This window comes from Gallinula chloropus (assembly GCF_964237585.1).
Source record: "Gallinula chloropus genome assembly, chromosome: 11".
Classification (NCBI taxonomy): Eukaryota; Metazoa; Chordata; class Aves; order Gruiformes; family Rallidae; genus Gallinula; species Gallinula chloropus.
Window position 1 is genome coordinate 8,069,961 of NC_140096.1, and position 14,612 is coordinate 8,084,572.

At 46.8% G+C, this 14,612-nt stretch overlaps 1 protein-coding gene across 1 annotated transcript; it reads right to left on the reverse strand.

The window, feature by feature from the left end:
* Positions 1-387: 387 nt before the first annotated feature.
* Positions 388-13,865, reverse strand: IL13RA2 (interleukin 13 receptor subunit alpha 2). The gene is made up of 9 exons (XM_084269205.1): positions 13,663-13,865; positions 9,976-10,127; positions 7,581-7,734; positions 6,996-7,116; positions 5,019-5,203; positions 3,786-3,943; positions 2,864-3,008; positions 2,132-2,234; positions 388-1,221 (listed from the first exon to the last, which is right to left on the reverse strand). The coding sequence occupies exons 1-9, from the start codon at positions 13,739-13,741 to the stop codon at positions 1,179-1,181; spliced, it is 1,140 nt and encodes a 379-aa protein (XP_084125331.1). The 5' UTR covers positions 13,742-13,865; the 3' UTR covers positions 388-1,178.
* Positions 13,866-14,612: the final 747 nt, after the last annotated feature.

Sequence of the window (14,612 nt, forward strand, 5' to 3'; positions counted from 1 at the left end):
CATTTCGTCTCCAGTCTGTGCATTTCCTCCTTTGGTTGCTTCCTAGTAACATGGGAGTTTTAACCGTTTAGCAGTGGAAGCAGCTGAGAGTGACTGAATAACTTGGCAGTTGGATGTGTAAGACAGCACTTGCTGTGCTGCTTGTGCCTGATTGGATTAGCATGGCTTTCTTTACATAGCTGATTGATGCAGAGTTGATTTTCTCTCTGAGCTTCCACTCTTCACTAGAAATCCCCATTTTGAATAAATGCTCCCGCAAGAAAATACGTTTTCTGGGTTGTTCAGATTAAATGAAACCACCCTAAACATCTGGGACTGAGTTGGTCAGTTCTTTGACCAAAAAAAAAAACACCCCACAGAATAGACTTGAAGGACAGTGTGTCATCTAGTGCTGATTTTTTTATTTGTATTTTAAAATTTTTTAAATCATCATAGGAAATGCTTGCTTAAAAATCAGTCAGCAATTTCATCAGCTGAATGCATCATGTTGAGAGACATCTTGGTTGCATCACTGAGTTCTGGTACCAGCACCCACTTCCTAAAGAAGTGCCCGTACTGCCTTTGCCAGCGTAACTCTCACTTCTCTTCGGAAGCATCTGTCTGCAGCAGCTGTGATCGTGCCTTTTAAAAGCAAAAGTTTTACTCAAGGCTTCCCCTCTTCAGCTTTGCAACAGCTAAGGCATATCAGTAAATGAAATAAATAGCTCAAGTAGCTCACGTTTAGCATTCAGATGCTCTCAGCAGGCTCAGTATTTGGGGACTAGGAAGACGTGGTGAGAGTGGAGTGGGGTAGAGTGGCTAGATGCAGGCATTTATACCTAGCACTGTGTGAGGTGCTTCCCTTGAGTGTGTGTCCTGGTGGCAGGTTTCTACAGTCCTTAAAAAAATAAACAAACCCAAAGAGCAACATGGTATCTTTATTCCTGGTAGTTTCCTCTGCCTCCTTTTCTCTCTTATCTTGTTAGCAGAAACAGCTTGCTCCAGACTCAGTTTAAAACTCCTCCAATGTTTTCCTGGGCCTGTTGAGGACTTGAAATGTAACAACCAGCCTCACAGATGGCAGCAGGTGGGGAAGACCCACGTGGGCTACAGAAAGCTCGGGGCTTCTCAGCTGTCCTTGGGGTGATGTTCCAAGAGCAATCCATCAAACACAAGCAGTACAGCCGTCACAAGCAGAGTTAGCATCCCACCGATGTGTGCAATGGCTTTCCTGCTGGGGATCTGAAATGGGCACACACTGTTATTCCCAGCACTGGGAGACAGCTGGGGACACACTACAGTATCCCTGTCACACATTGTCACATCCCAGTGGCAATGTGGGAAGCATTTTGCTTTCCACAGTTTCCTTACTAGCATCTACATTTTGATCAAATTTCACCAAAAAATCCCCACATTTGAAAAGGGAATAGATGCAAAACAAAGATGGAGGAGTCTGTGTCCCAGACTCTTCAACTACCAAATAGGTGTTAGTTCATCTCTGAGGAGAACATGATGGTACTTCTAAAGCCAGTCCTCCCTCATCAGTGATGCCTTAAAAGGCATACTAGAATTGCTACCACCCCTTGTTTACACTGTATGGCCATAAGATAGAAGATAGTATCAGTACCAGGGGATCATTTTATCTAAGTGATCCCTCAGACCTGAAGGAAATTCCATCAGAACCAGTACTTTGGATATGGGCAAATTCATCCACTGCATCTGCTTCCCACAATGTGTCATCATTGACATGAATGCAAACAACTGGGATGGCAGCACAAAGTGAACAAGACAGTAGCCCATAAAAATGGCACTTCTTTAACACAACCAGTACAAATCTCTGCTGCCTGAGCAGTTTTGGGCAAGGCAATGGCATTATCCATGCTGTTGTGTGTACTAATAGCTTTGCTGCACTTTACAGAAGCAGCCTGGGCTCCTATGAGCAGGATTTGGGTCTCTGCTGTGAGCTTATGGGCTGCTGAGAGGCATTTCCTATCACAAGCAGCCACACTCACATGGCTGCTTCCTGAAAATAAACTGTTGTTTGGCATCCAGTCTTAGAACATCTATTAATGTTTGGCTGTTAGTATTTAATGTAACTGTGGTCTGAGACACGTGGAAGTACATCGCATGGACAGGCTGCCTTGGTGCTTACCTTTTCTTGCACTGACCAATCAACATAAATATTATGAGGCTAGTTGACAAACTCAGAATGACTGGGATGAGGATAAATAGCTGCTTGTCCTCTTTTCTGAGCACTGCAAAGATAAATGGCAGCAAATAAGAAAAGCTTTCAGAACAGGTCGTATTACCCCATACAAAGCTTGGGCTCAGATCCAAACTCAGCATGTCCAGGTTTGTTACCCTACGTTTATTTATTCATTACAAATATATGCTAAGTGTAGGTTACTGTATAGGGTAACATGCTCCTTCAGGGTGGCAGTATATCCTGCATTTCTATGTAGCAACCACTGTGTGCCTCTTCCCTGCCTTCTGCATCTTGCAGCAAAGCCCGTGTGCACTGCCTGCACAGGCTGCAGGGTGGGAAGGATCTGACCCGTGGTGGGTGCAGCCAAAAGGATGCCCTGCAGAGAGACCCCGAGTACCCTCTCTCCCAAAAGCAGCGGCTCCTCCATCACAGCCATTGCTGTGCAGCAGGGAGAGGTGTCTGTGCAGAAACACTCGTTTTGGGGCTTGTCTGCCAAGTGCATGGGCAATTCCAGGCTGTGGGAATGGCAGTGCTGGAGTATGTTGAGGGTGTAACTAAACCAGGATCCAACCTCCAGTGCTGGACACCAGCAGATGCCCATGACAACCACCACTGCTTGGTCCCAAACAGGCTTTATAAAGGATGCAAAAGAAACTCTGATTACTGAGGGTTCCATACCAGAGAAACACTCCTGTGTCCATTCACTCCAAAAGCCCTGGTCAGCACAGAAAATATTCGTCCTCCCCCTGACACGAACACATGAAACACGGCTTTGATTTGCCCTGGGTATTGTTAAAGCAGTCTCCATTTGGGTTGACACGGACTGAGAAACAAAACAGAGAGAGAGCAAATGTCAAGGAATTACATGCCACCACCTGTGGCCTGATGTATCTGAACATAGTCTCCAGGCTCTGCAAACCCTAAGGCTATGATTTTGGCAATTTTAAATCATTTCATAATAGTTTTGGACCAGCTAATGCCAATAAGATGATTGTGGAGATTAATCTACTGAAAATGCATACATTTTAGGGGGTCCTATCACATATGTTGCCATTTGTGCCTGTAAATTTATGCAATATCTCATTAAATTAGCTGAGTCATGCATAGACTATGACAATTAAAGAAAAAATGTCCCTTTTGATTAACTAATTCTTGGCATTTTTTTGCTATCAATCAAAACTGCACCTGGATAATGCACAAGGAAAAAGCACTGTGCATAAAGGGCGTGTAGTGTCCCGGGCTACTTTGGTGAGATTAGAGTTGTGCTTTCATTGGACCAAGTTCTGCCACTCTACTGAAGAAAACAAATCACAGCACCTTTTAAATTTCTGTGATGACATCTTTCTGCTATAACAGCAGGAGGCCTGAGGAAGGATCACTCAAGACACTCTTACTGGTAAAGGAAACGCTGTGCCTGGAGGTGAGGGTGTTCCATAGGAACATGTGCAATGGATCAGCTTTTTCCACCAGCTAACATCTCCGCACTGGCCACACACAGGGTCTGAACCCCAGTTTTCTGGCATGCCTCCCCTCTGCCAGCCATCATGCAGGGCTCCCCCTCCCCTTCCCCTCCCTGGGGAACAGTGTGTGCTGTCCCTACCGCCCAGGCAGCCTTGGCCTCCCCCTGATCTTCTGCCAGCTGGACCTCGTACTCCAGGCACTGGCGCGGTGTTTCGCCACCCGGTGGGCTCCACGCCACGTGAAGCTCCTCTGATGCAGACATGGAAACCACTAGCTGCTTCGGGGGTGAGGGCTTTGCTGGGGGGAGAACAAAGAGAGAGAAGATCAAGAGGTACAGTCAAACATCTCCCGGTGGGAAAGGCTTTGGTTAATCACTGACAACCTCCACCCCTTTTTCCTGTTGATGGGATTTCTGAGGACCCACAGCTATCAGCCTGCTGCAGGAGCAGAGATGGCACTGGAGGATGGTGGATTGGGTGGGTTTTTAACTTGATACATGGGCTGGGCTAGGTCCTTGTGGGGTTTATGAAATGCTGGGGTGTAAGCTCCCCTGACAGTGTGGCTGTTCAGCTCTCCCTGTGCTGTGAGGGCAGCCTCAGCCCCTGCAGCAGGACACTGCAGCAGTACTGGCCTGACACTGCACCCCAAGAGAGGCTTTGGTTTATGTCACACACCCAAAGCCACACATGAAGCAGATGGCAGCACTAACTGAATACAGAAATCCTGTTTATTAGTCCAGTGGCTTAACTGGCAGACTAGCTACTTATCCCCTGCGTTTACATGTGGGCAAATGCATCAGCATAAAGAGCGAGTACGTGCATCAGGTTGTACATTATGCTATGCTTTGCTTCCTTTTACTGTCTCTGATGGGTTTGAAATCCACCTTTGCTCTGGCAGACCCCACCACACCTTGCAGTCAGTTCTCTCCAGCCCCTAGCTTGGTTTGAACAGCAAAGCCCAAAGATCTGTCCTGTGCTTGCAGGAGCAGAGCAGCATTTTCAGTTCCAGCAAGAATAAACGAAGCCACCTCCGTGGCAGTGCTGCTAGAGCCAACAATCCCATAGCTGCTCTGCCATCTGCCCAGCAGACCATTTATGTCCCAAGCTGTCCAGCTGCCGAGCCCAGAACATGGAGGCAGCCACTGACCCTTCAGGATGGGTGCTGAGTGGTGCTGCTTGCCTGCAAACATAGCTGGAAACTGCCCTGTGTGGCACATGCCCATGTGGCACTTGCCTTCTCCAAGGGAAATCCAACCAGACACCCATCTATAAGTGTGCACATTGGTTTGAAGCCCCTCATGAAAGACATGTGCATTGGGTGCATGGTGGCCATTTGGATCCCCAGAGGCCTGTTGCTCTCCTGCCACTGTTACCTAGGTTGTGAAGGCGAAGGGTGACATACAACGGCCGTAGCAGAGTGGCAGCTGCCGAACCATTGACACAAATGCTCAGATCCTTATATTCTGCCTGGCTCAGGTTTTGCAACACGCAGCCGATGTTTATGCCGTGATCCTGAATGTAGTCATCACACTGCACGGCGTGGTCCAGCCCCTCGTACCTAAAGTGTAGTAGGAAAAGAGAAAGAGAAAAGATAACCAAACCCATGGCAGTTACTACTTGTGTAAGGACTTTTTTTTTCAGATTGGCCCTAAGCCTTGACTGTCACCTACAGCCCACCCACCCTTTGCCTTTGGTGAGTGTCCCAGAGTGCAGTGTTATGCGTTGGTCACCTGGACTCCTGCTATGGGAAAAGTGTGGGGAGGGTAAAAAAAACCAACGTGACATGCACAGATGGCTTCCCTGGTTGGTTTGTAGGTCGTGTCAGCCTCTCCCCAAGCCCACACAGGAGGACTCACAGCTGCCACTGCGTGAGTGAAGCCAGGGCAGGATCTGGCCTATTCACAGAGACACCCATCCTCCCATTGGGCACCACCAACCACCAATTCTGGAGTTGCACAGAGGTCTCCTCCCAAGCCAAATGCAGCAGTTTGTGGCAGGTGACTTGTGCCATGAATGTAATGAGTGTTAATGAGCTGCTATGGCTGATTGCAGGTATGTCCCGTGCATCTACATGGGCGTGCAATGGAAACCCAGGGGTGGGAGCAAGAAAGGGGTTTGCTGATTAGTGGCTTCTATGCAGCCACAACCCTGTCCTCTCAAACTGCCTTCTGGCTTCAGGGGCCATTCTCCAAAGTTTAGCTGCTGCCCCCATCCTGGAAATACCAAGCAGTGTTTCATATTACCTTTTAAAGCTCCTTCAGGGTTGATGAGGCAGGGCTCAGTGTGGCCTTTCTGCTCCACAACTAATGAAAGTCTCCCTGCACAGCACATTATGTCTGGGGGAAAAACTTCATGGGGAGTGCTATAAGCATTAAGTCACAAAGATCAAAGGGTGCTGTGGCTGTGTTCTTACTCACTCAATATACAATAGGACCCAGATCCAATGTTACAGGCAGTTAAATATGGGTGAGTTTGATGAGGTGTTTTGGAGGTTTTTTTTTTTTTAGGAACAAACAACAAATTTCTGTGGTTTCCTTCAAGCAGATCTTTATAGTTAGCAAAATGGCTTTAGATTGGTGTTTCTGCTTTGAGGACTATTTCCAAGAGCAACATGGAAACTATTTTTAAAAAGCAGCTATTGTTTTCTACATGTAGCCCAAAGGCATGAAACCAAATAATTTCCTAACTAGTCACCCTTACCATAGTATCATAGGAATTGGAGCACAAATGTGGTATTTAGTTCATCCAAAACCACCAAATGTAGCTTTTGTTTTCTTGCAGAACCAAAACATTAAGCAGCAATATACAGACAACTGAGAATCCTGCATTATTACTACTTTTGGCAGCATGTTTACCTGTATGAGATGTACTAAGGCTAAGAAAATATGTTTATAGAGTATAACTGTTAGTTGCCAAGAAGCCCTGCTCTCTGTATAGGGTTAACTGAGCTTGATAACCTCCTGCTGAACCTACACTGTAGAGATCTGTGCTCAAAGGAAATGTGCAGCCAGAATGGTTCAGGTACATTCTGGAAAGGGAAGACACAAAGCCTGGTGATGGACAACATGCAGAAAGCACTCCAGGGAGGTGAGGGATGAGTAAAAGGGAACAGAGGGGAGAATGCAGTCCCTGTAGAAGGTCAGCAAGAGCCTGATGTTAAGAAAGAAGCAGGGATTTGGTATTTCCTTGCCAGAAGGAACACGTTGCTTAGAGCATTATTTCTGGTCATTCTGGGTGGATCATGTAATAGCATTGCCAGCCTTAAAAGCATGTTTGCCATGGTATTTTAGTACTCTGAGAGGTTCACTTGACTGCTGACTGGATGTTTTTTCTATTTTGCTGCTACATACCAATAAAATAGTCCATAATGTACACTGTGTGGAGCAAGGAGACCTGGCTGCCAAGTGCACTTGAGGTATTCCCAGTCATGATAGATGCAGTGGAAGTTCTGAACCTCTGATTCCAGCTTTCCTGTCAAATGAGAAGGGAAATAACCACTACTTAACAATGTACCAGTCAGGCCCAGAGGAAATATCATTTTACACCTTTAAGCAATTGCATGCTGCAGCTGAAAGACAAAAGGAAAGGCAGCCAGTCACCATTATTAGGTAGTTTTGCTGCCAAGTGGTCTGGTTCCTATAAAAGCCAGTTCGCTGTACTTAAAGCAGAAAGATGCATTACTGACCTTTCCATTCAGCAGTGCAACTCGTGCAGGGAAAACCCAGCAGAGCTGGCATACAGGCAGAAGGAAACAAGACCCAAGTATCCAGTAACCACAACCGCAGCCAGTAGAAGCAGAGATGTTCTGGTGTTTTATACCTCAACGAGCCCTGCAATGGGCTCATCCATCCAGCAACCCTCAGGCCAGCAGTGCTTCATGCAACAGGCTCATGCAAAGTGCAAAATCACACCAGGTACCAAAGGCTGCTCCTAACCTTGCAATGGGACCTGAAAAGTAGCATAAATCCAGTCACTTTGCACCTCCATGTCATTGGTACAGCGTCCTTCGAGCAGTGTCTGTACCTTCACTTCAGCAGTCCTGCTGAGGTCAAATCCAACTCTGAATTTTAGCTTCCTAGTAAAAATAACCTGGTTGAAAGACAGACTTTATAAGCACCTCTTTTGTCACTAAGTGGGATGCAGAGTTAGCTACTACTGCTCCTGCTCCAGCTCAGAGTACATTCATTTATGTGCTTTAAAGTTTCTTTGCATTTCTGTCCTGCTTCTCCTGCCCAGTGCTTCTCCAGCACTCTGGTACTACTTGCTCTGCCGAGCTTCGCCGGCTCTGAGTCCCTCCACCCCACAGGACAACAGCCAGGAGCACTCAGGAGGGTCTGACAAGGCTACTGCCCTAAATCCAGATAAAAGGCACTTGCTAATGATGTAAACTAATCAGAAACGAAAGGAACAATGAGTCTTGTAACTGATGGATCTCATGGGAAGCACAACCACACCCTGTAGGGATGGAGCAGCAACCAGGCAGTGCAGCATGGGCTCACCACCACATGCCACTAGGCTTAGCTCTTCACACGACTTTTTAGGCATCCTCTCTGAAGGCTTGTCTTTCTTCTTTTTGGATTGTTTTTCTTTTTATTTTTCTTCTTTTTTTCTCAGACTTACTTCCCCTTACTTTGCACAAGGGAAAAATAAGTTGGCAAGAGTTACAAAAAACAATGAGAGAGATGGTGTCACATCTGTCTCATACATGGACAGAAGGAACATGCCATAAAATGCATACATATCCTGCAGCAAGAGCTGCTATGACACAGCCCACAGTCAGGCTTTCTGTCAGCAGCACCAGAGTGTAAGAGCCACGTTGAGCCATGTGTTTCTGACAGACATCAATGACTCTTGGTTCTGCTGATGACCCATGGATTTCTTTTTTTTGGACAGACTCTTTTTCATGACCTTATCTGGGGTCAAGGTTTTGGCAAGACACCAGGGATAACTTATTTCGACTTTTTAGATCTTCCTTGTACAAGGCACGATTATTACTTTTGATTTAGGGGCTTCTGACATGTTTTTTTAAACTTCTATTATATTTTTCCTTTGTGCTTTTTAAACAACACTTAATTCATCAAAAGAGAATCTGCACAGCTGCACACTGCTGCATGGCTGGGCGTGTGATGTGCATCGTGACCAGTGTCAGGTCAAAGACACCCTTTCTATACCCTTCCAACTGCAATCCAGAGCTGAGACAGGTGGGAGGCACTGTCCTCTTCCACCTCCGCAGGCATCCATGGGATGGCAGGGCCAAAGCCTGTTTTTGTGGTGGCTGAGCACAGCCTGGAAGCCTTGCCTCTGCTGCCTCAGGTGTCTGAAGCAGATGACCAGCTGATGCAGAACACGTGGGAACCATTCACAGCAAGAGGCTGGGGTCCACAGCACTGCTAACCTGATGCGAGTGCTCCCGTGCTCTCTATACCCTCTCTCCTGAGCTGGAAAGCTCTCTAGCACTCCCGCTTTAGGATTGTGCAAACAATCCCCCTTTATTTCAGGACACTGATCTGTATCATGGGTTGTTGGGGGATATCCCTGGCGTATTTTTCACGTGTCCCTCAGTGCCTTGTGCCAACCAAACAGCTGGGTTTCTCCTCTCCCCACTCCATTAACCTTCCTACACTGGAGCAGCATTCATCTCCTAAGTGCTCCCAAAATCATAGAATCACAGACTGGTCTGGGTTGGAAGGGACCCCAAGGATCACAGCGTTCCAACCCCACTGCCACAGGCAGGGCCACCAACCTCCACGCATGATCTAGACAAGGCTGCTCAATGTATTCCTACAACCCTTCTGCTGTGCCTGTCTGCTACTGCTCTGTTACATGTCGTGAGAAGACTGACGATCTTACCACAGAGCTGAGTTAGAGCCAGCCATGTCTAAAAGACAAAAGTACATGGTAATCAGGAACACCCTTTTGGATAAAAGCAACGTTGGAGCATATTTAATGAAATTTAATCTTTCGTTTATTCACCACTTCGTATCCCTAAGGATCTCTTGACACCGAGTTTCAGTTCAAGCCCTGTAAAGGCTTTCTATAAAGTGTAGCTCCTTTTACAATGGGGAATGCTACTAGATATTATTGGATCATTTTTGGCAGCAAGCACCACACCCTCGAACAGAAATAGCCCCGTCTCTGGCTGCTGCTGCATTTCAAAACACATTCCCATCTGGCAAAAGATTCAAACCACTGGAACGGTCAGGCTTTTTCATGGAAAGCTGGAACTGCTTTGGTACCACTCCTGCTTGAAATGCAAACATGAATATACACAGGAATCAAAGGCAAAACAATAGTCTGGACTTAAGAGGATTAAGCCATGCTTTGTCTTACCTTCCAGTCCCTGTCACCAGTGTTGCGGTATTCGAACTTGTATTTTACTGTGCATTCATTGAAGGTTTGTACATTGGGAGGAGGTTTCCATTCTATATCAAGGGAGCCTAAGAGTCCAGGATCAGTGATCTGAAGGGCTTGTGGGGGAGCAACTGCATTGAAAACAAAGAGGAGGGTAAAACAGGGTGTCAGTGTAAAGAAACCAAAAAAAAAAAAAAAAAGAAATTGTGAAATTTGATGAGATGACAAATGCAGCTGTGGGATGTGAAGGGAAGCGCTGATGGTACAGGCCAAAGCCCTGGCTATTTAATAGCGTGTTCTCCACAAACATGGAAAGGCTCTACTCCTGCCCAGCCCCCCAAAAAACCCACAGTTTTTGCATTTTCAAGGACCAGTGAAAAGGCACAAAGAACACCACATCTTTGACACTCTTTTTCAAGATGTTGTAAGAAAAGCTATTGTCCTAGGCTAACCTTTCAAGTCCTGCATTTGCTTACTTTTAACTCATGATATTTACCAACTGTCAGGACAAGTATCCTTGCAAACACTATGTTCAGCAGCTGCACCAATATATGATGACAGATCACAGCGTGCTGTCAGGGAAGTTTATATTCCTTAACCGTAACAGACACAAACCACCCATATTGCTTTAAATATTTCTTACAAGTATATTAAAAATTAATGAAAAACCAAGACAAAAAACCACCCCTACAGAGGCCAAAAAGCAGAGAGTTAAAATCATTCTTATTTTGGACACCTATCAGCTGTACAAAATGTGCTTTTACAGTCAATCTAGCTTTTATTCATCTATTGTAAAGTGGTGCTGTATGTCAATAAATCTACATATATTATGGATGGATTCCATACCAAGACATGCCTTCTAAAAGCCCAGCGCTGCATGGGGCTGTCATTCACATGATGAGAGCTGTGTGGCTCTTCAGCTTTATTAGTTCAAAGTAAATGTTTGTAACATCTAAGGTCATTTTTCTCCACTTCTCCGCAGAGAAGGTGAGGTTATCCAGTTGGGTTTCTACATATTCACTGCACAATACACTTTTACTACAGTGCTTTGGAGCCCATCTCCTAGTAGCTTCAGTCCAGCATTGCCACCACTTCTCTGAGTCCGGCCTCCAGGTCACTGCCTTCTTTGCCAGCTTGTTCATGCCTTTGTCAAGATTTACACCATTTTTTTTAATTTTAATTTTTTAATAAAGCTGTTGTGAAAGCAGACCTTGAAAACATCTTTCAGTGGAAGGCGGTCATATAAATCAAATTTTAATACGCTGCTTGGAAATTGTGCCTAGACCATAATTGGAGGATTTATTTCATCTAAGGAAACGCTCCCAAATGAAACACACTGCGGTCAGCAGTCCTAAGATGCCACTTTTCCCAGCACGTAAAGCTCTGTGGGAGATTTGTTGTTACTTTAGATAGCAAAGTAGAACATCATGGGAAAGTATTTAGGGAGGTGCCGGGGCAAGGAGCGATAGACTTTAATAATTTGGAGAAAAATTAGATCTTCCATCTTGTTCTGTTTCCCTCCCACCTGCTAGGAGTCCTGTGAATGCAGAGTGGGTTCAGAGGGTGGTGGTGGGCTTGCTGCACATCCAGGGGCAATGGAGCATGGCCCTGTGCATGCAGTATCTTGCATTCGGCAGTCCCATGTTTCCACTGGAGGTGAGAGTTTGATAGTCCTAAACCATGACAGGCATGGACAACGGAGTGGGGGAAAGAGGGCTGCAGGTTGCAGAATGGTCAGCCTGGGCTCTAGGTGAGCATCGGAGGCCGGAGCAGGGGCAAATTGAGGGCGTCTCACCCACCTCCTGGGCCTTTCAAACACGCAAGGGCTCCAGGAAAGCGTGAAGCAGCGCACGGGGAGTCTGCGGGAGTGCTGCAGCTGCTAGAAAATGACTGAGTGGCTCATCCTGAGCGGACATTTATAGCCACACTTCGGAGGGAGCAGGGAGGAGGCAAAGGGGTGTTCATCACACCACCCAGGCTGAGGGCACATGTGGGCCAGCAAAAGGCCAGGCGCCCACATCACAAGCACACCACATCCCAGGGTCAAACCCTGTTGTGGTGGCTGGCATACGTGATTGCCATAACAGGCTGACTGAGGAGATCTGCAGGCAGGGCTGGGAGCGGGACTTCCCTGCGCTCAGCAGGAGTATTTATCCACCCTGAGCAGATAAATGCTGAGCCTCATGCCAATGCAAACAAGGAAACAAAAACCATGCCTTTGTGAGGACCCCAGTGATAAGCTGTCAAGAGAGGATTAGATTGGTCAAAAATTGTGATTTCTGAATGGAAACAGCAATGCTCTGAAATTTGCTTTTCCCTGAGCTTGAGCAAAGCAGTAACAGCTTTGCAAAACAACTGCAACTGTAACCAGAATTTTTTTTTTAAATAAAGTTTGTCTGGATTTCAGAGGGAATGGGAAATCTTACTGATGGGACGTGACTTGAATTCTGGGCTTAGATTGTTGGTTTTTTTTTAATTTCAGCACTTTTTACAACATCGCCTGACAAACCAGTTCCGCTCATGGCCTTCGTACAGAACTCAGGGCTAGAAATACTCTAGTTTGTTATCTCCTCTTGAAAGAAAGCTGCTCCTCAGTGTTTCTTGACACAAAAAAAACCCAACCTCTCCACCTGATATGCGTGGCAGCGAGTCAGGCAGGGTGTGCTGGCTAGATGGCTGCAGCCTTCATGTCCACCCGCTCCTGCCTGCCGTGCACACTCAGGCCATCACTGCAGCATTGATGACAACCCACCTGCTCCTCCCCACCTGCCTCCCATGGCTTCACCCCACGCCACACTGTGCCTTGGGGGGTGCAAGCAGCATGAGGTTCTGCGATTTACTGCCTGTTTTGCCAGCGGAATAATAACAGCTGCCAGGTACACACACACACACTCCCTCCACCCCCCCCCCCCCCCCCCGCCCCCAATATCTTCTGTCTGCCCTTCTCCATGCCAGTCAGAAAGGTGCAGGTGACTTACAGGCATTGAGAAGCCCATTTGAAAGGTAATGCTGGTTTTCTTGTTGTGGCAGCAGCTTATTTGCTGGCAGCCTGCCGTGCTGGCTGGCTGGCAGGACAAGGAGCCGCTCAGTGCTCTCCTGGCTGAGTTCTCACCGCTCCACCACACACCAGCTGCGGCAGGCAGGGTCAGACCTGCTTTCTGTCTCACTGAAGAAGGAGAGATTGGGGTGCAAAGCTCCAGCTACTGGAGGCCAAGAAAGCTGAGGCTGGTGGGTGCCGTGAAGCAAAGACATTGAAGCAAAGGGGCTTGAATTGCTACTGCCAATGGATGGCAGCTTGCAGAGCAATATTATTTTTAAGAAAAAATAGTATTATTTTTCCAGTTATAATCAGCCTTGTGTCTCTTACACCCAGCAGAGTCTATATGGCTGGGGCCAGGTTCAGGTGCATGTCTGTGTCCAAGTGGAAGCTATATCTGACAGCTCTATATCAGTACATTCAGTGTGAGCCATAGGTGGTTTCCGCTCCCTTTGAAGTCAGGCAGAAAAATATGCACTAAGCACACAATACAGCACACAAGTGATTACAGGTTTATAGATCAGCACACCTGCAAGAAAAGGTTCAGTTGAAGGTCTACCTTCATAAAGGATCTGAGTTAACATGGAGCACGCGTCAGGCGGCAACACAAAGAGCACGCCGGGCTTTACCTGCAGTGTGGTAGGAGGAGGATGCCACACAGCCCCACACCAGCGCCAGGGAGAGAGCGTGAAGCCACAGGAGAGCCATTCAGAGGTAGGGCGTCGGGAGTTCCTGCTGGAAGGCGCACAGCGTCAGGAAAGCAGTCCTGTGTCACTCATGCAAGGAGGCTGGAGGAATAAAGTGGAGTGGAAAGGCTTCATTCAGCACATCGGTGGTGACATTTCCCTCTGCAGGGTGAGCACTGACAACAGGCGCCTTTTTACTTGTTTACCAAGTCTGATTAATCATTTCCCAGAGGACTTTTATTTGTAACTTTTGGGGATGGCAACACATGGATGACTTTGGCTTCATTTGAAATAGTTTTTGGCTAGCTAAGCACATTCTCCGAAAGCACGTCAGCCAGTACTTGAGTTACCAAGCTGTCTGCCACGCGTCTTCTGAGGAAAGAGTGATGCAGCCAAGCGACTGACCCGCCTGCCATAAAAATCGCCTCAGACCAATGACATTTTCATTAAAAAAGAGCCAAAACAGAATGTCTGAGCCTTGCCTTATCCAATAAACAGACAGGTCTTGTGCAACTGTCACTAGTGCTTTTGGCTTTCCTGCTTCAGGATTTGGTGACTAAAAAGAAAAAAAAACAAATGCAGAGAGAGAATTTCCTTTCTAATCCACCCTCCAACAACAACAAAAAAATAGCCCAGCTTGCAGGAGTTTGTGTGAGAAGTCTTTGTAGCTGTCCTGATAATTTTTGAAAGGCACAGATTTCACTCCCTGCACTGGAGGGAAGATGGGGAATGACAGGGAGGGATAGAAGAGTTCGGGGGCAGGGAGGGCTTCACCTTCCTTCAGACTTCATGCTAAAGGTGGGGAGGACACACCAGCCCAGCCAGCTACCCTATGATGGAAAGCAAGTGGATTACAGGTAAAAAGAATGTATGTTTATCTTTGTGTGCATAGA